Source organism: Panthera onca, chromosome C2, assembly GCF_046562875.1.
Source record: "Panthera onca isolate mPanOnc1 chromosome C2, mPanOnc1 haplotype 2, whole genome shotgun sequence".
In the NCBI taxonomy this organism is placed as follows: domain Eukaryota; kingdom Metazoa; phylum Chordata; class Mammalia; order Carnivora; family Felidae; genus Panthera; species Panthera onca.
The window spans coordinates 3,667,343-3,692,716 of record NC_138347.1 but is presented as its reverse complement, the minus strand read 5'-3'; the positions used below and the strand labels follow the sequence as shown (position 1 = coordinate 3,692,716).

Here is a 25,374-nt window from a genome sequence, read left to right as displayed (position 1 = left end):
CAATTTGGGGGGAAATTCAGAGCACGTCGGCACCCCAGAAGGGACAGGTGACCTGGGACGCTTCTGGAAGTGACACAGGAGCAGTCCAGCCGGCCGCGGCTCTCCGCCCTCAGCTCAGCCGGCCACCCATGCAGATGCAGGGAACGTCGTGCCAGAAACCATCACCGTGGCGGCAAGCTTTCCCTCTGGTGGGGAGAAGGGGGTCCAACGGGTAGGTTGTCGAAAGTAATCTATCTGAAGCCCGTGTTTCAGATTATGCAGCAGACGCCCTGTGCTTGTCGGCCATGGCCCTGTCTCTGTGCCACTGGTGAGACCCCATGCCTCCCGGCTGCTGGGGACCTGACCGGGAATCCGCATCTGCCCGCCTGGAGGGCGTGGTCCTCACACACACACACACACACACACACACACACACATGCACCAACCCCCGGTTGCCCTTCGGGGCATCTCGCAGCCAGTCAGACCTTGGAGGCGGAGGCCGGTACCTGGAACTTCCTCCAGGGCCAGTGACGGGGTGAAGGTTTGCACACCCGTCCCTGGCTCGTACTCCCTGTGCCGCCGCGGGCAGATTCTCCAGGTGCGAGGTGGAGAAGTCAGACTTCTGCGAGCATCTGGAACCCCCACCCCCACCCCCACAGTTAGAAGAGGGACACAGGCGTTCACGGTTTTCGTGGCCAACTTGGCATTTAAGTCATCAACTGGTTTATGACACTCCTTGTTCCAAATGTCCCGTAATGTTGGTAGATCTTCTATGATACGTTTTAAAATGTTAAAATCCAGCCGTATCAAACACAAAAGAACCTACAAGAGAAGGAGCTGTCCCCGTGGCGCTGTCCGGGACACGTGGGCGCAGGCGCGGGCCCCTCATTCACTAGCCCCCGACACACACACCCCGCACTTGCTTCTTCGGGTCCAAGCCACCAGGAGGAGCAGCCCGCCTCAGCCGTGGCATGTTCTTCTGTCTGTTTCTGTGGCTGCGGGTTAGCAGGGCTCCGGCCGGAACTTTCTCATCTGGCTCCCACTCTGGCCTGGCCGTCAGGCATGCCGTAGATGCTAAGGCGTATCCCCCGAAAAAAGGGAAAAAACTGGAAAGAGCTCCACCCACGAAGCTCTGGCTGCAGCCAACAGGGGCCTCCATTGAGACCAGACATTTCTAGAGGAGGAAGCAGTTGACCATGACGTTGAATGACCGATATGTCCCGGGCGGGTTGAAGCCGGTAGAGCAAAGTCTCTTTAGACCCCGATGCCTCCGAGCGTGGTTTTGCGGTGAGTTCGTTGCTTTAATTCGTGCTGGTACCATGTGCCTAGTGGAAACCCCCAAGGCCCCGCTGGCCCCACACGTGGGCTTGGGAAACTCACTCCTCTCACACCTCAGTTTCCTTATCTACGGAACGGGACTAATGATAATTCCTGTCTCGTAGGGTCGTTGCAACGATAAAAGGGAGCACACAGGAAATGCGGTAGGGTAGATCAGTGCCAGGCACATGGTCCACCCTGATTAATTGCCTGCCGTTGGCATTACTCAAGACCTTCTGAAAGATTGTGAGCCAGCAAATATTTCCCAACACAATTCGATAGTAATTAAGGAAGGATGGAGTCACAATGTCTAGCCATTCAAATGCGCCGGCCCCACGGTCAAGGGCTCCCAGCTGAGGTCACATACAGCATCCCTCCTGTCTTCACAACTCGGACGCCCCACGCAGGAGCTACTGTACCTCAACCTTCAGAGACGCCTGGGCAAAACCCCTTAAAATAAAAACGCTCTTGTCCCTTTCTGACACGTGGAGATCTGTGTAGTGAGGCAGGGCTGGTGGGGCACAGATGGGATTGCTAAGCGGCCAGTCTGCCGGGGCTCTCCCTCTCTCCCTGTGCAGCCCCCACCCCCACCCCCGGGGTCTCGGACGTGCCGGGAGGCTTCCCGCGGCCTCTGCCTCCCCAGGCACCTGCCTGCTCTCTGAAACTCACCATCTTTCCCACCGATGCCTCAAGGCAAAGCAATAGATTCACGTCTGACGCCTTCATCTGTGATGAAGTACCTCCAGACAGAAATTGCCTACAAGTACCCCTTCCTGTGATGTGTGTGCCTGGGGGTGACAGAAGGTGTGTGGGTAACCAGGCAGAGACGCAGGGAAGCCTTCGGCCTCTTGATGACGCCCGACTGCCCGCTGTGCCCTCGGCACCCCCTACTCGGGGTTAGGTGGTCCTGTCTTATTCCAGTGACCTCTCGTCACCCTCTGCTTCGGAGTCTTGGATAGAATGCTCATCTGCCGGGAAACCTGTTCCACCGGAAGAATGTAAAACCCACAACGTATCTAGAGGAGATCAAAGTGATCCAGGCTCCCTCCCCAGTTAAAATTATGATTCCAATTGACACGAGTGGTCGGTATTCGTTCAGACGAGCTCTGATTGACGGGTGCGTTAAGAGAGCACACGTCCCTTGGAGGTAAAGGACAAATACTACACCAAGCACCAAATACTACAAAGAGAGACTAGAAAGAAACCTAACAACGAATCACTTGTGGGTTAAGTTCTCACAGGCAAAAAGGGATCTTGGAAGTAGAAAGACCTGATTCGGTTCTGGCGCCTAGGGATAAAAAAAGTGCAGACAGGGACATTTATCACGACACCCCCTTGTGGCTCCGGGCTGGCATGTCCCCACTGGGCACTGGTGTGGCCTGTGGTGAGATCTGCCTGTCTCGTCAGTCATGGTGAATGCCCCAGGGCAGAGAAAACCAAATGGACGAGGGGGGCAAGGTAGCACCACGAAGGCGTTCCTGCTTCTGAGCTCAGTGACGGGCACGTCACAAAGGAGCTTCGGGGCCATTTTAGCCCGACACCCCAGTGGCTCGAAGAGGGGCTAGGAGCTGTTCTGGAGGTGCCGGGGCAGAAAGATGCTCCTTCTGGGGGCTCCGCGGTGGCTCCAGAAGGAAGAGTACCCGAGGCGCTGCCTCAGGCTGCGAGTTTCCACCCGGGGACCCGCGGAAGGACGGGGTGTCTCCATCAAGGCGGGAACTCAAGGTGGCGGCCCGTTCCCCTCTCTTCAGGTTTTCAGGTCCCTCTAGGAATGAAAACACAACTGTTACCTTCTTTACCCGTCAGGCCGGCCTCCAGCGCCGAGATGGAGTAGGCGCCTGCATTTTGCCACGAGTGAAGTGTGGGTGCGTCCCCGGCATCAATGGGCACAGGTTGGCCCCTGCTAGGCGGTCCCAGGCGCGCATGGGACAGCTCTCCTACCCGCACGCGCCCCCGCATCGTCCGTCCCTGACTGAGTCCTCTCCTTAGTTTCCCGTGACTCCCCCAGCCCTGGCAGTCCTGCTTTGAGTCAGAACAGTTACGTGTTACGCCCCAAGCACAGAACATAGTGGATAAAAGAGAAGAAGAGCCAGTGGGCAGTGCTGGGTGGGCTCTCGGAAGGCCCGGGCGCCATGTTCAAAGAAACAACCAAAGATGCAGACCCTCTGGAAAACTTGCCTTGGGAAAGGAAGCCCCTTCTGGACCTTCCCCCCTCCCGAGGACACCTGAAGACACTTGCAAAAGGGCATGTCACATACCAGCCCCCAGTGGCCCCGAGGCAGCTGGTGACGGAGGTGCCTCTGGCCTCAAGGGAGCCGTCCATCCACCATCCATACATCTGCTCATCTGGGGCCAGGGAGGGTGGGAGCTCCTTTTTTTTTTTTTTTAATTATTTTTTAATGTTTATTTATTTTTGAGACAGAGAGAGACAGAGCATGAACGGGGGAGGGGCAGAGAGAGAGGGAGACACAGAATCCGAAGCAGGCTCCAGGCTCTGAGCCGTCAGCACAGAGCCCGACGCGGGGCTCGAACCCACGGACCGTGAGATCATGACCTGAGCCAAAGTCGGACGCTCAACCGACCGAGCCACCCAGGCTCCCCTGGGAGCTCCTTTTAATGCCCCCCCCAGGGAGCCACGTGGCCCGCACCGGTGTTTCCCAAAATGTTTTCCCTTAAGACCCCGTGCATCAAAATCACCAGATCAGAGCCTCTGAAGAAGGGGCCTGGGGATCGTCAACGTGCACAAACAGCCGGGGGGAGTCCCGCGTACCCCCACGGTGGAGATCCCAGCAGCATGCGCGGGGACTGGAGTCCCACTCTGCTGTCACTAGCTCCGGGGGCCTTACCCAGGTCCCCTCGCTGTAATATGGGGATGGTCCTAGGACCTGCCACCCAAGATGGCCCTGAGGGAACCGGGGCAAGACATCACCCGGCACCCCGGCGAGAAGGCTCCCAGACTCGGGAATCTTGTTCTCCCAGGAGCCAGCCCTCCTCCCCGGCTTGAAGACGGGGAGTGGACTTCCTGGACCTGCCCCCGTTTCGACCTTGACCTTCCATGATTACTAGCTCGGCCACATGGACCGTCTGTCCCCGAGTGCAGCTGCGTGGAGGGAGCACCTCCGTGGCTCTGTGGGCGACTGCCCCTGCCCCGCCCTCCACCCCTCCACACCCACACGGCCCTCTGCACCCTGGGGTCCCGTCACCGGCCATCGAGGCCACTGAGGCCAGGGGACCGCTCTTGCAAGCAGAAATCCGTTTCTCTTGCTTCCAAAGAGGTTGATGGTTGGGGGCTGGATTCTGCACCTAAGAGTGTGACATGTCCCAGCAGTGGGCACCGGGCCGGTCTGCCGGCTGACAAGACGAGTGCCAGTGGACGTTTCCAGGAAAGGCCTGTCTCCCAGCATCGCCTCGCGATGAGCCGGCACCGAGGGTAGGGAGCATCCGTCCCTGCGGAGGATGCACAGCAGGCCTCAGCCTGGACGGGGCAAGTTCATGCAGCTTCTCCTTGAAAAGCAAAACTTCCCTGGGGGGTGCCTGGGGGGGGGTCCATCGGGTGAGCATCCGACTCTTGGTTTCGGCTCAGGTCATGATCTCACGATGGATCGAGCCCGGCGTGGGGCTCTGTGCTGTGCGTGGAGCCTGCTAGGGATTCCCTCTCTCTCCCTCTCTCTCTGCCTCTCCCCTGCTCCCTCTCTCTCTCTCTCTCAAAAATAAATAAACAGTAAAAAAAAAAAAAAAAAAATTCCTGGAGGCAGAGCGGGGAAATTAATATCCAAGGCACATGAGGTCTTTGATGTTTTTCTTAGCCAGTTGTTTCAAATTAAAAGGAGCGTTTTAAAAGGTCTTTGATCGGGGCGCCTGGTGGCTCAGTCGGTTGAGCGTCCAACTTCAGCTCAGGTCATGATCTCACGGTTCGTGAGTTCGAGCCCTGCGTTGGGCTCTGTGCTGACAGCTCAGAGCCTGGAGCTGCTTGGGATTCTGGGTCTCCCTCTCTCTCTGCCCCTCATTCCACCAACCCCCCCCCCCCGTCAAAAATAAATAAACTTAAAAAAAAAATTAAAAGTTCTTTGATCTAGGGATGGAAGCAGATTACTGCTCGCTAGAGACTGGGGGAGGGGAGGGGAGGGAAGGGAAGGGGAGGGGAGGGATGGTGACCACGCGTGAGGTTCAGTTCAGGGAGTGAAGGCATTCCCGACCCTGCAATCAAGGTGCAGGCTTTACAACACTGAAGAGCCCAGAGACCACTGGATTGTCCACTTGAAAATGGTTAATTTTATGTCACGTAAATTTGGCCTTCGTTTTAAAAGCAAAAGGAAAATCTCAAGTTCTTTGAAGCTATTCTAAGGCGTGAGTGGTGCGGCTCGGAGTTGGAGGTCAAGTCTGCAAATACGTGCTGAGCGCTCACAAGGCAGAAGGCTGTGCGGACGCCCCCGTGTGCCCGGGCCCCGACGCCTCCCTCCTGCTCCTCCCTCCTGTCCGCCTGCGGTGCTCCCTTCTCCTGTGCGCCCTGGTCCTGCCGAGCCGGCCTCACCGACCTGTTCCCCTCCTCCTTCAGGGAGGCTGCCCCAAAGTGCAAAGCTGTCCGGGGATGCCCCCACCTCCGCCCCGAGGTCAGAGACTCTCCAGCCCATCCCTGGCTCTCCGCAAGGTCCAAACTCTTCAGTGGTGCCCTGGGGGGCTGCAGATTCACACCCTCGCCTCCTGTCTGCACCTGGTCCACACTCCACTCCACGCACACGTGCCCACGGGATTCATCCCCATCCCCAGGGGCTCATCCTTGGCCACCCGTCCCCCTTTCCCCACTTGGTGGAGCAAGTTGTCCGTCTCGTTTCTGCCTCGGCTGCCCTGTGTGTCCCCACCCCTCACGGAGCCTTGCCTATGGGACTAGCCATGCTCCTGTCCACCAGCCAGGGGCCACGGAACACCGCTTGCTGAACAGACCACCCAGTGATCGCTCCCTGGCTCGCACAGCAGCGCTGGGGCCGCAGAAGAGGATGCCGGAGGCCAGTGACGGGGCCAGAGTGAGCTGCACCCACCTCCAACTGCTCGTGGATCCAGTCCAGGAAGGAGGTGATGCGCGTGTAGACGCCGGGCTTGTTCACGTCGGCACAGCCGATGCCAAAGCTTGTCGCTCCCACCAACTTCCACACCCTCCTCTCCTGACACACCAGCGGTCCCCCGCTGTCTCCCTACGTGGCGAGGAGAGAGGCACTGCCGTGCGTGTCCCTTGTCTCAGCACCACGATCCCCCCCTTTGTAGCTCAAACTCGGTTCCACGACGGCTCCACGTTACTCCCCCAGCCTCCAAGAGGGGTTGTTGGCACTCCCAGCACTGGGGTCCTGGGTCCCCCGAGGACGGTCTCCCCCCGCTGTCTCCCCGCCAGATTCTGGACGCGCCGAACCGTGAAGGTCAAGGCAGCTCAGAGGGAGGGTCTGCCTGGCAGGGGCTGGGCTCAGGCAGTGATGGAGTCTCAACTCACGGGTGAGGCTCAGATCCAGGGTTCCCACCTGCCGCCCCTGCCCCCCGCCCCCCCAAACCCTGAGAGCCAGGGCTGGGGCGAGGAGCGCCCTGGAGACCCCTCCCACTGCCAGCACCCAGCCAGAGTGGGAGCGGTGGGTACACTGGGCCGGCAGCCAGGAAAGGGAGGGATATCTTGAGCAAACTTCTTCCCCACGCCCTGTATATTTGCTTTTCAGTCACGGGGAAGTGCTGGCGGTGGCCTGTCCCACAGGCCGGGTCACCGTTCCAGAGCCTCACCCGCGGCTGTGGCCCCCGGAGGTGACCAAGGGCCCCCACCTGGCAGCTGTCCACACCGCCCTTCAGGTAGCCGGCGCAGAGCATGGAGGGGGAGACGATGCCTCCGTACACATCTCTGTGGTTGCAGATCTTGTTGGAGAGTAAAGGCACGGCTGCGTGGTTGAGGACCGGGGACGCATCGCCTGTGGCAGAGCAAGAATTCAGAGGGCACGCACCGGGACGGGTGAGGGGCAGGCCACCACACTCCGGGGGCAGAGGAGGCGGCTCCTGGAGGTGGACGGATGGCTCGTGGCTGTGGCGAGCTCCCTGATGCGTGGGCCCCGCGGCCCCGTCGATGCGCATCAGGAGGAGGGGGGACGGCAGTAGCCGGCGTGGACCTCCCCAGGGCCCCCCTCGGGCCGAGCACTCGACCCACACCAGCCCGTTCAGTCCTCAGAGCTGTCTGGGCTGCAGAAGGGAAACTGAGGCCCATGAAGGTCACACACACAGTTTGTGGGCAGAACCCGGGTGCGGTCAGCAGAAAAGTGTCCTCCCAAAGACGCCGGCGTCCCCACCCCGGGGGCCTGTGTTCGTGTCACCCTCCATGGCAAAAGGGCCTTGAGATGGGGGCGTGATCCTGGGTGGCCTGGGGGGACCTCTAAATGTCACCATGAGCGTCCTTAAAAGGGTCAGAGAGGAAGACGTGATGGTGTGGAGCAGAGGTCAGACAGGAGGGACACTGGATGGGGCTCTGCCAGCGGCTGGGAGGGTGGAGGAGGGGCCACGAGCCAGAAAGTGCAGGCGGTCCCGGATCCTGGAAAAGGCCAGAAAATGCACTCTCCTTCAGAGCCTCCAGGAGGGACCAGCCCTTCCGACGCACTGATTCCGGCCCACGGAGACGGATCTGGGACTCCCGACCTCTCGAACTGTCAGATAACACGTTTCGTGGGTCTAAAGCCACTAAGGGTGGGCTTGCTGCTGCGGCAAAGGGAAATGGTACATCTGGATTAGCCCCACCACCGACCCGAAGGGATCGACACCCTGTAACTTAACCCGTTTGTAAAGCAGCTATCCTTACGCTTTATAGGCTTAAAACAAGGCACACACCTCTATCCCCACGTCTCTGGCACGCATCAGCAGGTGGTGTGGGGGGGCGTGCTCCTCCAACCCACACGCTGAGTTTCTCTGAGTGTGAATTATACCCTGTTTTCTGCACGGGCTTCCCCGATCCACCCACATAGCCGCTTGTATGGGGACCACTGGCCGCAGGTTGGACTGAGAACGGTTCCTCTCCCTACTCGCCCCACAGGATCCAGCGAAGTCAGAATATAATCTGCCACGTCAAGTCACGAGGGACGACATGAACAGGGCTGCGGGGGGAGCGTGAACGCGGCAGACCTCCCGCCACCTGGCCGCGGGAGCCCAGGCAAGGTGCTCGGCGCCCCCTCAGCCCCAGTCCCCTGGCCCTCAAGACGACCACAAAAAGAATTCCCCGCCGAGGGGCTGCTGTGAGAAGCAGGCAGTGTCTCACGGAGACACCCGGCTCGGCACCTGGTACTGAAACGGAGCTCAGCGTGTGTGCGGAAGAAGCTTCTAGTATGGGCGAGAGGAAGCAGCCAGCCACACGGGTGGGACCCTGCATGCGGTAGATCTGGGTACGCCCCGGGGTGCCTTGGACATTCGGGAGGGAGCGGACTCAACTAAAAAGCCTCGAGAGGGAAATCCTGAACTTCCTGTGTTGGGGTGAGCTGCACCCACCCCCCAAAAAACACGCTCACCCGCAACCCTAGAAGGTGCCCTTATTTGGAGTAGGGTCTTTGCTGATGTAGTTAAGGTAAGAATCTCAAAATGAGATCGCCCTGGATTTAAGGGGGGGGGGGGGCGCTTTAAGCCAAAGACTTATAGAGAAAGGGGAGAGATCTGAGACACAGGGTAGGGGGGCACGTGAGGCTGGGACAGAGACTGGAGGGATGTGTCTACAAGTCATGGGAAGCCAAGGATGGCTGGAGTCATTGGAAGCCGGAGGAGGGGCTGGGGACAGGTTCTTCACCCCCAGATCCTCCGGAAGGAACCGGCCCTGGGACACCTTGATCTCAGACTTTCGGCTGCAGAGCCGAGAGACAATGAGCCTCTGCTGTTAAAGATCCCCTGTTTATGGACCTTTGCTGCAACAGCCCCAAGAAACCCACGCTCTTCCTACCAGAGAGAAAGCAATTGGCGGAAAAACTCCACGGGTGGCGAGCACACGCGTGCCCCCCGAGGACGGATGGGGCGGGTTCCGACTGCGTGCACGGTTCTTATTAAGATGACTACTTCTGTTAGGATTAGAGTGGTAGGGTTCCATTTGTCTGCTTTAATGAAATAACACATCTTCCAAAGTCCTCACCAGTTACGAACATCTGTCTTCTGAACAGACCTCAGGAGGGGTTCTCTAGGGGGTCCTTGTGTGCTCAGTTAGCAGGGTGGGGAGGAGGAGGAAGGAGACCCCCCTGGTCATTCGGTAAAGGTCTCCCTGACAAGGGGTGGCCATGGTTCCCCTTTCCTATTTGTTCCTCTCCTGACAAAGTCTGCAATTTCACATCCCGAGACAAACGGAACCATGACTCTGACCCACAAGTGCTCTGTGGAGATCGTGTGTCCAGTGGTCGACCCGCACCCCCTGCCCGGGACGTGTGAGCCTCCGGGGGGGCTGTGCTGGGTGGGGGGGACACTGCGCTGGGACACGGGAGGAGCGTGTGGCCGTGGGCATCCACCCCAGCCTCGCAGCTCTGGGCTCCCTGGACTTAGAATCTCGAGTTCAGATGACTGACCTCCATCCTCTGTGGCCCCCCATCCTGACGTCCAGCACATTTTTCCATCAGGGAACTGTTCCTCGGAGTTGGGCAGACACACTGGCTGGATCATCTCTGTTCCAAGGGGAAACAACAACCTTGAACTCGACTGAAGCAGAAACAACAACCTTGAACTCGACTGAAGCAGAAACAACAGCCTTGAACTTGACTGAAACACTAGTCCAAGAAAACAATCTCTCGGGCGTCTGCCTCTCCGAGGGGCTCAAACCGGCTCCCAAAGGAAGGTCAAGCCCTGGGTCGTGTTGAAAGCCACCGGCTCAGAGCAGGGACTTCCCCCCGGCCAGAGCCGTAAACCTTTAAACACCCCTAAACCCTGGCACCGTGAGTGAGTCTGGACCAGGGGCTGGCATATTTTCTGTGAAGGGCCACACAGTAAATACCTGAGGCTTTGTGGCCCCGTGGTCTCTGTCATAACTGCTCCTATCTGCCACAGGGGCGTGAAAGCAGCCACAAATGCACCTGGTCGTGTTCCACGGAAACTCCGTTTGCAAAAACAGGCAAAGGGCCAGATTTGGTCCCAGGGCCCCGGCTTGCCCGCTCCTGGTCTGGACCATGGGTACGTCGCCTTAGGAAACATCCCTCCATTAGTATTCCTGTCCCTCCCGACACATCTGGAGGCAAGAAGCTTGCCTGTCCCTGCCGGCCGTGTCACATAAGCCCTCCGCCAGAGGCAGGGTCATGGCTGCGTGAGGCTGTCAGGTGGATACATTCTGACACGCTCTGAGTTTTTCTGCACGGGACGGTGATGGGAAGGCAGAGATATAATAAGGGCGCTCGTTAACTTTTATCAAGGTACAGGTGCGGGGGTGCCGGGGGTGGGGGGCTCCGTCAGTTGGACGTCTGACTCCTGATTGGGGCTCAGGTCGTGATCCCACGGTTCATGAGTTCGAGCCCCGAGTTGGGCTTGTGAACTCGCTGCTGATTCTTCCAGGTCAAACCTGCCACTGACCTTGTGCCGGGATCCCGCTGCATAAGGGGCCCCGTTGACTGTACCTCCGCCCGCGCCCCAAGCTGCTGGGGAGGGAGAAGGGGGCTTTGATTGACTTAGCAGTGGGCTCCTAATCCTTCCTTCGCCTCTGCAAAGTGTTTGAGAGTTCTATCCTGGGTGGCTTTTCTGGTATTCTGGTAACTTCCGGAGGTCAGGACTTGCTGTCCCCCGTGGAGAAACGTGGCCTGCTGAGCTCAGCCTCTGGGTGGGAGAGAATGTTTCTGAGTCCCTCTGGGAGCTGCAGGTGCCAGTATCTTCCTGCTAGTTAAGAAATGGCGGCAGGGACGATCACGCTACAACCGCGGGCTGACCTGGGAAGTCCACGACTGACACACCGGGCAGAGGAGTGGCCCCGGCAGGGGACCTCACCACAAGCAGCTCCAGGACAGGGAACAGCTCTTTGTCCCCACGGGCCAGAGACCCCCTTCCGCCACCTGGAGGCACCAGGTGGCCTGGCCTGGGGAAGTCCCTTTCATCTCCAGGTACCACCAGCAGGAAGAAAAGTGGCACCAGCGGGAGCCCCAGTGGAACCAGACAAACCGAGCTGACCCAAGTAGAGCCGTATAGTCTCTAAAATCCAACACCATCAGAAGCAAAGCCCACAAATAGGAACGTCACACACAGTGAGCCTGAACAGGGTCACCACCTGCTAAACCTGAAGATGGCTAGGGACCCAGCGTCTCCTAACGCAACAGCCCAGCGTCCGGGATGCTACTGAAGGTGATTCATTGTACCAAGAACCGGGAAAGTCACAACTCCAGTGAGAAAAGATAATAAACTGAGGCCAGCAGCAAAATGAATCAACCAACCAGCGGGATCATCCCGCAAGATTTCAAAGCGGCTGCCATACGAATGCTTCAACGGACGATCACAGACAATCTTGGGGCGCACAAGAGGGACAGAAAAACAGAGAGACCCGGACGTACCGTTGAAGGTGAGTGGCCCGGCCAGCTTCATGAGGGCAATGTCATTGCCCAGCCTCTTGGGCTTGTACTTGCTATGGTAGATGATCTTTTCCACCAGGTGGGAAGGGGCCGGACTGTCGAGCAGGGAAACCAGGCCCACCTGGATGGTCCACGACTTGGGGATGTACAGGCTGCAATGAGAAGTCAGAGAGGGGGAGCGAGAAACCCCCAAATACTCTAACCCACCGACCTCAAACGTCCGGAGACCCTGTGCCAGGCGGGCGGCCGAGACAGAGGCTCCCCCTGCACCTCCCGAGCTCGTGCTTGGCCTCTGACCACGCCCCCGTGCCCCGCACAAGTGCAAGTGTGCCCCAGGAGTTTCCGAGGCAGGCCTCGGTGCCCGCGCCTCTGGGACTTCTGGACCTTTGAGGCTGTGAGGGGTCTGTCAGGGCCCATTCTCCGTCAGCAACCAAAACAGAGCGAGGCAGAAAACAAACAAAACAAGCCATCAGAGAATTAACCAGTGTTTGGGGGCTCTCTCTGTGACTTTTCCCCCGAGCTAATCCCCCTGCCAGCCTGCCCTGCCTCCCGCCCTCTTGGCCGCCACATGTCACTGTAAGTGCCACAGGGAGGCTGGCGGGTTTCTTCCTGCACCAGAGCTTCCTTCTGACGCCTTCTACCTTCTCTGTAAGAGCTGCAGGCCTGAAATCCTCAGAATGAGCCCAGAGTCTCCAGTCACAGCCAGCGGCGACAGTGGTGGTGGGTCCACGGTGAGGGGGGGGGGGGTCCCTCGGCTGGACGTTACTTTGTGACTATCTGGTCTGTTTGCCTGCTTTTTCCGGACCTGCTGCTGAGCCCTGAAATCTACCCCGTCTAGACGGAGATCTGCGGGCAATGAGGCCCACGCCCGGGAGGCCAGGGGCACACTCACTCGTGGACGCAGTGGGCAGCGGTGACCACCCACACGGGCGTGATGACAGAGCCCCCACACAAGTGGTAGCCCTGGAACTGGAGGCTGGCCTGCCACGGCCACTGCGCGAGCGAGGACACGTTTCCACCCACGATGCGCGAGCTGTAGCCCATTCTCAGACCGCAGGCTGCAGAGACAGAACAGGGTTCAGGGTGGATCCCACAGAACTTTCTGGGGAGACTGTGTCACAGCCACAGAACCCCCCCTCTCCCTGGCATCCTGTGCCCTCACAGAGCTCACAGCTGAGAAAGAGAGCCAGGAGGGGAGAGGAGGGAGCAGATCCCGGAGATGTGGGGTTGCAGTGGGAATAACCCCTCCCCGTGACGCCCGTGACCCCGGTATGACCACGGCTCACCGGGGGGGCACGGGAGCCCGGCTTCTGCAGCGCTCCCCTCAGTAATGCGGGGCAGCGTGCATGGGCCTGACTTCTCCAGACCCCACCCCGCAGGGCGAACCCTCCCCGGGGCCAGAAGCAAGGAGCCTGGGGCACTGAACGGCCAGTGCAGGCTTTTCCTTGAGGCGGGAAGGGGGTGGGAAGGAGAAAGCGGTGGTTAGTCAGTCAGGCTCCTGGAGCCACCACGGAGAGACAGGGCCTCGTGGACCATGGTCCGTCCGCTGCTGAGAAGATGCTCTGGGCTGTCTACCACCCTGCCCCCATCGGGTGACAGGGGCCAGCACTGGCCTCCTCCTCCTGTCAGGTGGGGCCCAAGTGTTCCCACCTGGCACCTAGGAGAGGGGACCCCGGGCAGCCGGAGCAGGGCAGCGGGGACAGGAGTCTGTGAGCGACCTCTGTGGTTGGAGAACTCTTACCCATGCACTTCAAGGCAACCACGTGACCCGAGGCACATTCCTCCCTGAGGAGGAAAAGAGTAGGTTTACGGTGAATACCCAGAGGCCTGTGAAACGGGCGCTTCTGTAGACTTAATCTTGGGGTAAAAGAAAAAGGAATTCTATTCCCCTGCTGTGGAATACAGACTGCAATGTTAGTCTACGACACGAGTGTGAGGTCACACATTCACCCCAAAACACTCGGCTACCGTGAAGGATTGTGCGTGCGACAGGGCACGGGGCATTTCTAAGCTTCGTGTAGCTGGTGACAGGAGATACCGAGGACCCGTATTATACAGACGCGCACTGGGGTCACGTGCAGGTGGTTTTTACCCCAGTGTTCTTCGCCGGCCCCGGGAGGACACCAAGGGCCCTTTGGACCGTGTGGCAGCCTCTCCTGGCACAGAGTCCTTGCAGCCTGGATCCCCCTCCTCCCCAGAACATAGCCGTGATTGCTGCAGGAATGACACGGGCTCGCCCTGGCATGGCTGGGAGCCAGGACACCTCCAGCCGCGTCCCTTCGTGACCTTCCCTGCCTTTCGAGCCCCAGTTCGCTCATGCAACCATGCAAGAAAAAGGGAGAGTCACCAGACTGAGGTTTTAGGACACAAGGGATGCGCTGTCCCCACGAATCGCACGTGGGCCCCGGGGGGGAGGGGACTGTGAATTATGCAATGACAGGCTGACCAGCCGGTGTTTCCCAGAGCACAGAACACGCTCCTGGGATTGGGTCCGACGTGCCCGGAAGAGCGTATAGAGATGCCTGACCGTGGGGGCAGGGGACCAGGCGGGGACACGCTGGGCCGTGGGTACCTGTCATTTAAGGGCATCTCATTTTACCTTCCCCCACGAAGTGCTGGGGGAAACACAGAATAGAAACGGGGAGCGTTAAGTACTTTACAGACAGATGACACGCGTCTGGGTCTTACTCTCTTTCTTTCTAGTTTCCTTGTCCCTCCGTCCTGTCCCGCACGCACACCCGGCGCCTATGAAGAGAGGGCCCCGTAGCCCTCCCCCTGCCGGGCCATCTTCGCCCGGTTCCGGGTGGGTATTCCACCCCAGCCCGTGCGTCCACCCAGTCTAGCCGCGGTGGCCAAGCCCCCGCCTCGCATCCGGAGAAACGCTTGCCCGTTCCTTGGGTCCTCGTGGGGCCGCGCAGCTGGACGAAGCCAGCAGGCGAGCCGACCCCGTGCAGACAGCAGCGCCTCCTGGCCGCCTACCTCACGTACACCGAGTGGTGGAGAGCCGTCACTTTGTCGTCCGGCAGCAGGTGATTGATGGAAGCGAAGTCCCCCTGCAGCCGCTCTTCCACTAAGTCCACCCTCAGGGCGTCTGAACTCACGTAGCTGCAAGCACATCGGGAACGCAGACCCCACGCGTGAATTCTCTCGGCTTCAAATCCAGCGCTCCGGTCAGAATGCCACACGTCTCACGCTGGGCCGTGTCATTTCCCCCCAGCCCCCCCCCATCACAAACCATCAACAGCTTCCTTTGCTGGCTGGAAGGGGAGACCTTCCAGAGTCTGGGACCGTGCACGCTTCTGGCCCCCACCCCACGGCCCCCGCGCCCCCTGCAGGCTCCAGGCACATGGCACGGAGGACCACGTCCTCATGTAGCCAGGTGGCCCCCTAGATGCAGCCGCTGACCTGCCCTTGGCATGGCCTGAAGCAAGCCCGAGAGAGAGCGGCACGCAGAACTCAGCAGAGTCTTTGCAGGTGGGCCCCGGAGCAGGGGTGCCGAGCACCCAGAAGCAAAAGGTTGGGGGGACGAAAGCCCGAGCCGGCGTGGGTCCCCCCCGGAGACAGACGAACACGAAAGGAAAAGGCTCACGGGGCCCCAGGAGCAAGCAAATGTTTCACGTGTCGGGAAACGGGTCTTCTGGGGGGCAGCGGTGAAGAAGGCATGGTTTTAAAAAATCAAGTTGTGGGGTGAGGGCAGCGAACGAGCGCAGGCTCCCCTTTCTCGTGGCTGGGCGCTGGCTCGCTTCACTCCCTGACACGCCAGGGTGTCAGACAGGGGTGCGTCCGGTCGCGGACGTGCCGCAGGGGGCGGCAGGATGTGTGCAATACGGAGTTCTGTGGGGCGTGGGTGCTGAGGGCAACGCCCCTGCCAGCCCTGCCTGGGGTTCGCACGACCGCTACCAGGGCAGGCGCTGGGCACCGGACTCCGAGACAAGACAAGAGCCTGATGAGGGCGGGCTGGCCACGGCAGGGCGGGGACGCAAGCGGGCCCCGGGGGAACCCCATAAACTGCGCAGCCTGCAGGAGGTGGGAGCCAGCAGACCACAGCCCACCCCCTCCCCCCCCACCGCCCCAGGACCTCGCTGGGAGCCAGGCTCGCTCCTACGCGCTCCGAGGCCGCTGGAGTCTCACACGACCCTTTGAGAGCGGCCGCTACTGTTCTCCAGATTTTCGAGGCCCGAGTCAGGGAACTGGGGGGAGGACACGGGGGTTCAAACCCAGGTGATCCGGCTCAACAGCCCCCCCTACTTCTGGCATCACAGACAGCCGACACGGGACACAGCCGAGCAGAGAAGGGCAAAGAAGGGATTTCGGAGGGAAGTAGGGAGAGAAAACAGAAAGGGAACAGAGGTACATCTTGGAATTGAAGCACCGGATAGGGAGGGAAGGACGGGTTCGTAGTGAAGGGAACGGGCCACGTTGAGGGGTAGCCGGGGAACGTGGCCTTGGCCGCACGTCCCCTGAGGGGCGCATGCTGGGGTGGGCAGGACTCTCTCGCCCTGGCCGGGCGGACAGGGGTTCAAGAGAAGGGGTCTCTGGGTCCTTCTGCACAGCAGAGGGAGGCTGTACGGTTCAGGGCAAGGGGTGGCGCTCCAGGAGGGGGAAGCAGGGGAGCCGGGAAGGGATGCCCCCCCCCCCCGTGAGTCCAAGAAAGGGCCCCCGTAGGGAACAGAAATGCCGGTGGAGGGGAACAGAAATGCTGGTGGAGGCTTTCGGCCCTTTGCACTGATGGTGGGGGCAGCGGTGTGTGTGTGTGCATGTGCGTGTGTGAGTGTATACGTGTGTGTGTGCATGAGGCTGCGTGTTGTCTGAGTGTATACATGTGTGTGCTGTAGTGTGCTGTGTGAGTATATGTGAGCGTATGTGACTTCGTGTGTGTGTGATGTGCCTGATGTGGTGTATGTGTGATATGGTGCGTGTGCACGTTGGTGTGTGGTGTGTGGAATGTGTGGTGTATGTGCATGTGCTGTGAGCGTGCATGTGTGTATGTATGTGTGTATGGGGTGTGTGCTGAGTGTACGTGTATGCTGTGTGTGGTGTGTGTGCATGTGTGTGGGGAGGGGTGTGTGCCTGTGTGAGGTGTGTGTGTGTGTGTGTGTGCATGTGTGTGCGTGTGTATGTGTGTGATGTGTGTGCACTTGTGTGGAGTGTGCAGTGTATGTGTGTGTGTGTGTGCATATGGGTGTGTAGTGTGCGTATGTGTGTGCATGTGTGTGGGGAGGGGTGTGTGCCTGTGTGAGGTATGTGTATGTATGTGTATGTGTGTGTGCGCATGTATGTATGTGTGCGTGTGTGTGCATGTGAATTGTGTGCGTGTGTGCCTGTGTGCATGTGTGCGTGTGTGTGCATGTGAATTGTGTGCGTGTGTGTGCCTGTGTGCATGTGTATGTATGTGTATATGCATGTGGTGTGTGTGCACATGTGTGGTATGTATGTGCATGTGTGTGCATGTGTATGTGTGTGATGTGTGTGCACGTGGTGTGGAGTGTGTATGCCTGTGTGCAGTGTATGTATGTGTGTATGTGTGTGCATGTGTGTGCATGTGTGTGGTGTGTATGTGAGTGGGGAGGAGTGTGTGCCTGTGTGAGGTGTGTGTGTATGTGTGTGCACGCATGCATGTGTGTGTGCATGTGTGTGCGTGTGTATGTGTGTGATGTGTGTGCACGTGGTGTGGAGTGTGTATGCCTGTGTGCAGTGTATGTATGTGTGTATGTGTGTGCATGTGTGTGGTGTGTATGTGTGTGGGGAGGGGTGTGTGCCTGTGTGAGGTGTATGTGTATGTGTGTGCACACATGCATGTGTGTGTGCGTGTGTATGTGTGTGATGTGTGTGCACGTGGTGTGGAGTGTGTATGCCTGTGTGCAGTGTATGTATGTGTGCATGTGTGTGCATGTGAATGTGTGTATGTGTGTGCATATGGGTGTGTAGTGTGTGCATGTGTGTGGTGTGTGTGCATGTGTGTGGGGAGGGGTATGTGCCTGTGTGAGGTGTGTGTATGTATGCGTGTGTGTGCACATGTATGTATGTGTGCGTGGCATGTGTGTGCATGTGAATGGTGTGCGTGTGTGCATGTGAATGTGTGTTTGTGTGAGCGCATGCGTGTGCATGTACGTGGGTGTGCGTGCATGTGCGCTTGTGTGCGCGCCTGTGTGCGGTGCGCCGTGATCACGGCACGGAGCGTGCGGGGCCTCGGTGCGCGCACCTGTGACGTGAGGACGCCGTCCAGCACCGACGGCTGCCGTGGGGACGCAGCCCGACGAGCCCCCCGCCCGAAGGGAGCTTCCTCCCTCCCCCGTCCCCACCATCCAACGCTTTACCCGGCAGCTGGCGATGCTCTTCACGTTACCTTGGAAACCCCAGCTGGGCACAGGCGACGTTAGCGTGGTGACCCCTCCAGTCGTCAGAGCACACGGTCCTCCAGGCGGCAGCCGTGAAGACCTGCAGCACCGCGTTCCGGCCGCTCACGCGGACTGGACGGCGCGGGCAGAGCGGTCCCTTAGCGGCCCGGAGGCCTGAGCCCGCGGGCGGAGGCCCCTCTGCCGCCCGCCCAGGTCCCTCCTCCGCTGCCTCTGGCCCGCCCCTCCCCGCCGGGGGCACGGCCCCCCTGGCGGGCGGGCCCGGACCCCCAGCTCTCTTCTGACTGCTCCTGTGGCCTCCCCAGGCGAATCTCGGCCCCCCCTGCCTTGTCCCAACCCGGCCACCCCTGGGGATGAGTGCCAGCCAGATCCCAGCTAAGGCTGAGACCTGACAGTGGTGTGGACCTGGACCCACTTCACGGATGGGGAAGGTCAAGGCTGGGTGGTGCTTCCGCGGGGAAGAGCGCGGCCTTACCGCAGCGGTACTCGTCCTCCCCATCCCTGCAGTCCGAGACCCCGTCACATCGAGCTGTCAGTTCAATACACTTGAAAGAGGAGCGACACTTGTACTTTCCGGAACAATCGAAGTGGACTGAGGAAAGGAGAAGACAGGTGTGGCAAGGAAGGGCTTCTTCGGTGCTCAACACTAACAACCATCCACTGGCCACGTGGCCTTGAGCCATCAATAATGAAACCATCAATAATGAAACCTGCACTGAAATTGCAGCCTGTTTCCCTCAGCCCGGTTTCTGTGCCAAATTCCACAGGGTGGGGCCGCTGTCTCACTATGTGGCCTGGAGCCACAATGCGGGGGTTCAAGGTCAAGAGAGAAAGGGCCTGGCTGTGGGCCGACCGGCTGAGCCTGCTGAGCAAGGAGCTCCACGCAGCCCCCAATCTACCACCTGTTGTCTCCGACTCCGGGCAAGAAGAGAAGGGACCATGGACCACACAGCCGAGCAGGTGGGCCGGTCATTTGAAAGAGGAAATGAGATACTGTTCCCTATCAGAGCCCATCCAAATGACTCGCTTTCTCAAAAGCCACATGAACCTTCTTTTAAAAACAGCAGGTATGCCCGGCCCGGCATGAATGGCCTCCTTGTCTTCTCCTCCCGGCCACGCACCCCCTCCTGCCAGCAGGATTCTATTTCATCAGCTGCTTTGGGACACTTCCAACTGGGCAGGTTCCTTGGTGACAAAGCCCCGAGTGTGGCCAGCAGCCCCTCCTGGGCCCCAGGCTGGCTTTACACTCGTGCAGGCAAATAAAACTCAAAGTCAGCAAACCCCAAAGACGTTTGCCTCCAGTAATTAAGGCTGAGTGGCATGAGCTGGGGGCAGGGGAATGGGGGGGCTCATGAAAGTTTAAATGCCTGAATAGGCATTTGAGAGCCTACTAAATAATGAATCGTACTCACTGCCCAGACCAATGGCCAGTGCTAATATCAGTGCAATGATCCCGATGACGATGATTGGAAAGAACTTCAACGGCAGGAGGGACAGTATCTGTGCCGCGACCGCGTCCGCATCTGAAAATCGAAAGGCGGGGCAAGAACAGGAAGCCACAGAGCGGCGGATTTCAATAAAACAAAACTTAAAATTGAGCTATCTATTCCCCCTTCCCCCGGAGCAGAGAATGTTCCGGCCCAAAGCAAGTGGCCACCTACCTGGGGACACTTTGTCCGGGGGCTCAGCCCCACACTCTCCGCCCTTGGCCCCGTTGTGTCCATCCTGGGTTGGGGGGCGGTGTTACGGCTGAATTGTGTAAACACCCCCATCCCCGATTATGTTGAAGTTGAACCCCAAATATCGTCTTATTTGGAGATGGAGTTTTTACAGACCATCAAATTAAAAAGAACTCGGGGCACCTGGGTGGCTCAGTCAGTTTAGCATCCAGCTCTCAGTTTCGGCACAGGTCATGATCTCATGGTTTGATGGGTTCAAGCCCTGCATCGGGCTCTGTGCTGACAGTGCGGAGCCTGCTGGGGTTCTCTCTCTCTCTCTCTCTCTCTCTCTCTCTCTCTCTCTCCCCCTCCCCTGCTCACCCTGTCTCTGTCTCTCTCAAAATAAATAAATAAATAAGTATTTACAAATTAAAGTCATTGTGTGGGTCTAATCTAATCTGACTGGTGTCCTTTACAAGGGGGACATTTGAACATGGAAACAGACATGCACATGGTGCATGGTGTGAAGACGCACAGGCACGACCCCATGTGAAGATCCGGGCAGAGATTGGGGTGGTGAATCTACAAGTCAAGGAACCCCAAAGGTTACCAGACAAAAATGGGGAGGAAGAGGTGGGAAAGAAAGGAGGAGAGGGAGAGGAGAGTAAGAGAAGGAACGGGAAGAAGAAAGGCCACACACTTCATGGCCCGAAGGATACAGAGCAAGGGGGTGGGGGCAGAGGGCAAGGTCTTTGTTTTGGCCTCAATGAGCAGGCAGCTGCACTCTCAGAGCCTAGACCAACACTTGGCGGGCAGCGGTCCTTGGTCAATACGGCTGTCCATACAGCTGACCCTTGAACAACGCGGATTTGAATTGCGCGTGGAGTTTTTATAGGATGGTCCGGTCAATGTATTTTCTCTTCCTTATGATTTTCCTAATCACGCCTTCTCTTCTCGAGCTTACTTTATTGTAAGAACAGTATATAATACGCACAGCAATCAAAACACTTGTTAAGTGAGTGTTGATGTGATCGGCAAGGCTTCTGGTCAACCGTAGGCTATCGGTAGTTAAGTCTTGGGGGAGCCAAAAGTTATACGTGGATTTTTGACTGTGAAGGGGAGTCAGCAACCTAACCCACCCCTGTGCTGTTCAAGGGTCAACTGTGTCAGGAAACTGAATGGATGAATGGATGAATGACATCATGATAATGGAGGTTGTCTTATCTCTGCAGAGGAGATCAATTCCTTTCAGGGCAACCAATCTGCGGTCTTGAGTTAGTAGAGCAGACTCTTCCCCCCAGTCCCTTCGCGCCTCCGGAAGCCTGCACCACATTACTGAGTCCCCCTTACTGAGAGCCCACTCTCCACTTACACTTTAAAAACCAGGAGGAACCCCAAGAATGATCTCTTGTCATTCCAGTCGTTCTGTGTCTAAGAGTTGGATTTAGGAAATCAGTCGAAATGGTAGATTCCAAGATGGCTGTTCATTTAGAACGTTTAGCATCTATTCACATTTGCCCCTTGATAGTGCCTCGGCCATGGTGCCCTGTGGGCGGTACTGTGGCCCCGCTCCCTCTCCTTGTGCTGTCTTTGAGGGCATGCTTGGAATAAAAAACAAAAATGCATAGCACCTCTCCAAAGAAGAAATGCAGATGATCAAAAAGCATGAAAAAAAACCTGCCACCTTCTCTGGGAATCTGGGAAACTGCAAATTAAATGTAACGACATATCAACCTCACAACATGTATTATTATTATTATTATTATTATCATCATCATCATCATGATTACATCCCCACTGTCATCCAAAGTGAAAAGAAATGGACGCCCACTTACAATTGATAGGAGTATACGCTGTGGAAACTAACTTCTGAGAGTTCGAATCGGAAATATGAACCAAAAGGCTTAAGAAATGGATGGAGGTTTTGACATAGTAAAACCACTTCCAGGACTTTATCTTTTTTTTTTTTTTTAATTTTTTTTTTTTTTTCACATTTATTTTTGAGACAGAGAGAGACAGAGCATGAACAGGGGAGGAGCAGAGAGAGAGGGAGACACAGAATCTGAAACAGGCTCCAGGCTCTGAGCTGTCAACACAGAGCCCGACGCGGGGCTCGAACTCACAGACCGTGAGATCATGACCTGAGCTGAAGTCAGTCGCCCAACCGACCAAGCCACCCAGGCGCCCCCAGGACTTTATCTTAAGAGGTCATCATTGATGCACACAAATTTCTACTGACTCGGACACTTAAAGAGGTAGCATGTGTAATACCGATGCACGGGAAACAGCGTGAATGTCCATCAGAAAGAACTGGTGACAGAACAGATGTGTAGAGTTAGTTACATGATAGGGAAAGGGGGTTGGCAAACCTCTTCTGTAAAGGGCCAGACAGTAAATATTTTAAACTTTGGGTGCCATATAGTGTCTGTTGCAACTACTCAACTCTACTATGGTATGAAGGCAGCCATAGACAATAGTGAATAAATGTATGTGTCTGTGTTCCAATAAAACTTTATTTATAAAAACAAGTAGTGGGCCAGATTTGGTCCATGGGCCATAGCTTGCCGACTCCTAAAAAAAAATTTAATTATTTAATGCCATGGAAAGAATAACATAATATTGTTTGGTTTGGAGGCGGGGGGACCTTCAAAATCGTGTATGTCACTTCCAAAGGAAAATGGTGATATGCTGGACAGAAAAAGGCAAGAAAGCACAAATAGGGTTATCTCTGAATAAGGGTAAAATTGTGGGCAATTATAAAAAAATCTTTTTGGGGGAGCCTGGGTGGCTCAGTCGGTTGAGCATCCGACTTTGGCTCAGGTCATGATCTCACGGTTTGTGGGTTCAAGCCCCGTGTCGGGCTCTGTGCTGACAGCTCGGAGCCTGGAGCCTGCTTTGAATTCTGGGTCTCCCTCTCTCTCTGCCCCTCCTCAACTCATGCTCTGTCTCTCTCTCTCTCTCTGTCAAAAATAAACATTTAAAAATTTTTAATAAAAAGTAAAAAAGTATTTTTGATTAGCTGTGTTTTCTAAATTTCTATAAAGAACAATACATTGCTCATTTTTTTTAAAAAAAAAGCACTACTAAATTCCTACCGCTAGGAATTAATCATGAAGAAGTCATCAAACGTTAGCAGAGGTGACTGTGTATAGTGTTATTCCTGCTCATATTATTCGTACTATAAAAGTATTAGAAATAATTGTATGTCAAATTATGATTTTTAAAAACCATGTAAATTACACATGTACTTGATGGGATGTTGTGATGTTATGAATGCAAAGCATTTATAAAAACCAAGGCACACATGGAAAAACACCCATCTGGACCCACACTGTGCGTGAATGTGTTCTTATCAGCAAGGACAGGAAGAGAATGAAGACAAACATAATATATCCTGGGGGTCAGGTGATAGGGTATTTTTTAAACTTATATTTTTGCCAACTTTTTGAGCTGGATTTTAAAACCTGTCCTACCTCAAGTCTTCTCCACCCCCCCCCAACCACAATTGTCCAGAGGGTTTAAAAAGAATCATTAGGGCAGCCCCCACTCCGTGTTTTCTGGAACCTCAGCCAGAGCCCCCAGGTGACCCCCTTTCCGGTCCCAGAGGTCAGCACTCCTGAGAGCACCCAGGACCAGAGAGCTACGGCTCACCGTGACAAGTCCTGTGTTTGTGACCTCTTTACAAAACCAGCTTTCCTTCCTTGTTGCTCAGAGCGGCTCCTGTCTCCTACAGTTGGATTTTAATCTGGGCATCGAATACCTTCAGCAATGCCCGGCTTATTTTAAATTTATTGGAAGAGCTGGTGAGCCCTAGTTCTTAGGACTTTCGGGGGGAGAGGGGGCTCAGAGATTTCCCGGCAGGACTTGACCCCTAACTCCCAGGGGCAACTGGAGTCTCAATTTCTGAAATCTCCATCCAGAGAATGCAAACTTCTCTCTCTGGGAGTTGGTAAGGGGCTGGACAAGGTGATGCCCTCTCTAATGCCCCCCTCTCCAGGGTTCGGTAAACCCAAGGAAATGCAAGCATCCAGGTTGCGGGTGTGAGAAATCCTGGTGGGGTGTGTGCCCAGAGGGACATTCTGGGGGACGCTTCCCCAGAAATCACACCTGGTTCCACCTACCTGGTGCTACAGGACTTATTTTCAAATCGTCAAGTCCAAAAAGCGATCTGAAGGAGAAGGGGGCCTCAGCCGCGGGTGGGTCATTTTCCCCCATGGTGACTATTTCAGGACCTCTGAGACTTGGCTCCACATCGACCTCCACCTCCTTCACCGGGAAGAACAAAAAGCATTTGTTTCCCTGTTTACAGTTTTAGCATCAACGCATCTTTGACAAGTTAAATCTCTGAAATCTAACAATCCACATAAAGCACATTCAATACCGATCAATCAAACCATTTGTCCCGTGAGAACGCATTTTTTTTCCAAGCCACAGCAGGTACCAGAGAAACTTCCAGAGTTAGTGAAAAACTATGAACTTACTTCCGCTAAAATAATGACTTTCCCCTTGTGTAGTCTACCAATCCTAAAACCAATTCACTAGCCATCTTTAGAGATATGCCTTTTCACAATTTAGAAATTACTGCACCATTATTTTTCAGAAGATAAATCACTTTCAAGGCACTTTCCTTCTCTTGTCTGTGTTCTTTGTCCCATGTAAACTCATCCCTTTGCCAGCACCTGTGGGACACCTATCGTAAACATGACAAGTTTTTTATACTCACATAATGTCCGTGCCCCAAAAATGTAGATGGCAGCGGGGAGGAGATGCTCACCCACCGTATTTGTAGTTTCCTGTAAACACAACCCTTCCCGGGCTCACGCGGACATGACCTAGTTAAGGATGAAAATATCCATGCCTTCTGGATGCCCCGTCTCCCACACAGCAAAGGGAGGAGTGGCTGGGGACCGCTGGCTTGCACCAGAGCCACACTGGGGCTCTGTTTCCTCCAAGAGAATTGCACCTATCACAAAGCCAGAGAGGTCAAAAGCCTCTGGAAGTCATTCCTGCAACTCTAAGAGGGGCGGAGTGAGCAAGAAAATGGCGGAATGTTCCCAAGGAAATCCCAACTCGCCCTCCCAGGCATCAGTCAGGCATGAGTTCTCTGGGAACCTGCTTCCTCAAAAGAGGTTCCTACGGGCATATAAGCATAGACACATCTTTCTGTTCGGTTGGTGGCAATGTTTGAGATTTGAAAAGAAGCTACGAAGCCATTGAACGCACACTTTGTCTTTGTGGTCTTAGGAAAATCTAAGCAGGGGTTATGTGCTAAAAGGGTTGGTTTCATTTCCATCTCAAGAGTGGCTTCAAAGGGTACCTTAGAAAACTAATAAATTCACATCCAGCATTTTTGCCTTTGATTCTTGCTGTTACTTGCTTCATACTATCAGCATGTGGCAAATTACACAGCTTAACTTTATGACCAGAATAAGAACAAACAGTAAAATGGTTTCTGAAACCTTGAACCTGGGCACAGAAGTCCCTTCCCAGACAGGCCATCGGCAGTTGGTGTCAGAACACTGAAAAATGTTGAGAAATCCCCTTTCA

At 56.2% G+C, this 25,374-nt stretch overlaps 1 protein-coding gene across 3 annotated transcripts; it reads right to left on the bottom strand.

Moving 5' to 3' along the window:
• Positions 1-666: 666 nt before the first annotated feature.
• Positions 667-24,142, bottom strand: TMPRSS3 (transmembrane serine protease 3). 3 transcript variants are annotated; one of them, XM_060640514.3, is made up of 12 exons: positions 23,949-24,142; positions 19,582-19,692; positions 18,645-18,761; positions 18,160-18,283; positions 14,793-14,918; positions 13,555-13,598; positions 12,706-12,871; positions 11,796-11,965; positions 9,840-9,935; positions 7,090-7,232; positions 6,330-6,482; positions 667-3,058 (listed from the first exon to the last, which is right to left on the bottom strand). In XM_060640514.3, exons 1-12 carry the CDS (start codon positions 24,040-24,042, stop codon positions 3,041-3,043), a joined length of 1,362 nt encoding a protein of 453 aa, XP_060496497.1. In that variant the 5' UTR covers positions 24,043-24,142; the 3' UTR covers positions 667-3,040. The 3 variants fall into 3 exon arrangements, with proteins under 3 accessions (XP_060496497.1, XP_060496495.1, XP_060496496.1); XM_060640512.3 differs by lacking the exons at positions 19,582-19,692; positions 23,949-24,142 and having other exon boundaries at positions 7,051-7,232; positions 18,645-18,909; XM_060640513.3 differs by lacking the exons at positions 19,582-19,692; positions 23,949-24,142 and having other exon boundaries at positions 7,051-7,232; positions 14,802-14,918; positions 18,645-18,909.
• Between the last annotated feature and the right edge of the window lie 1,232 nt (positions 24,143-25,374).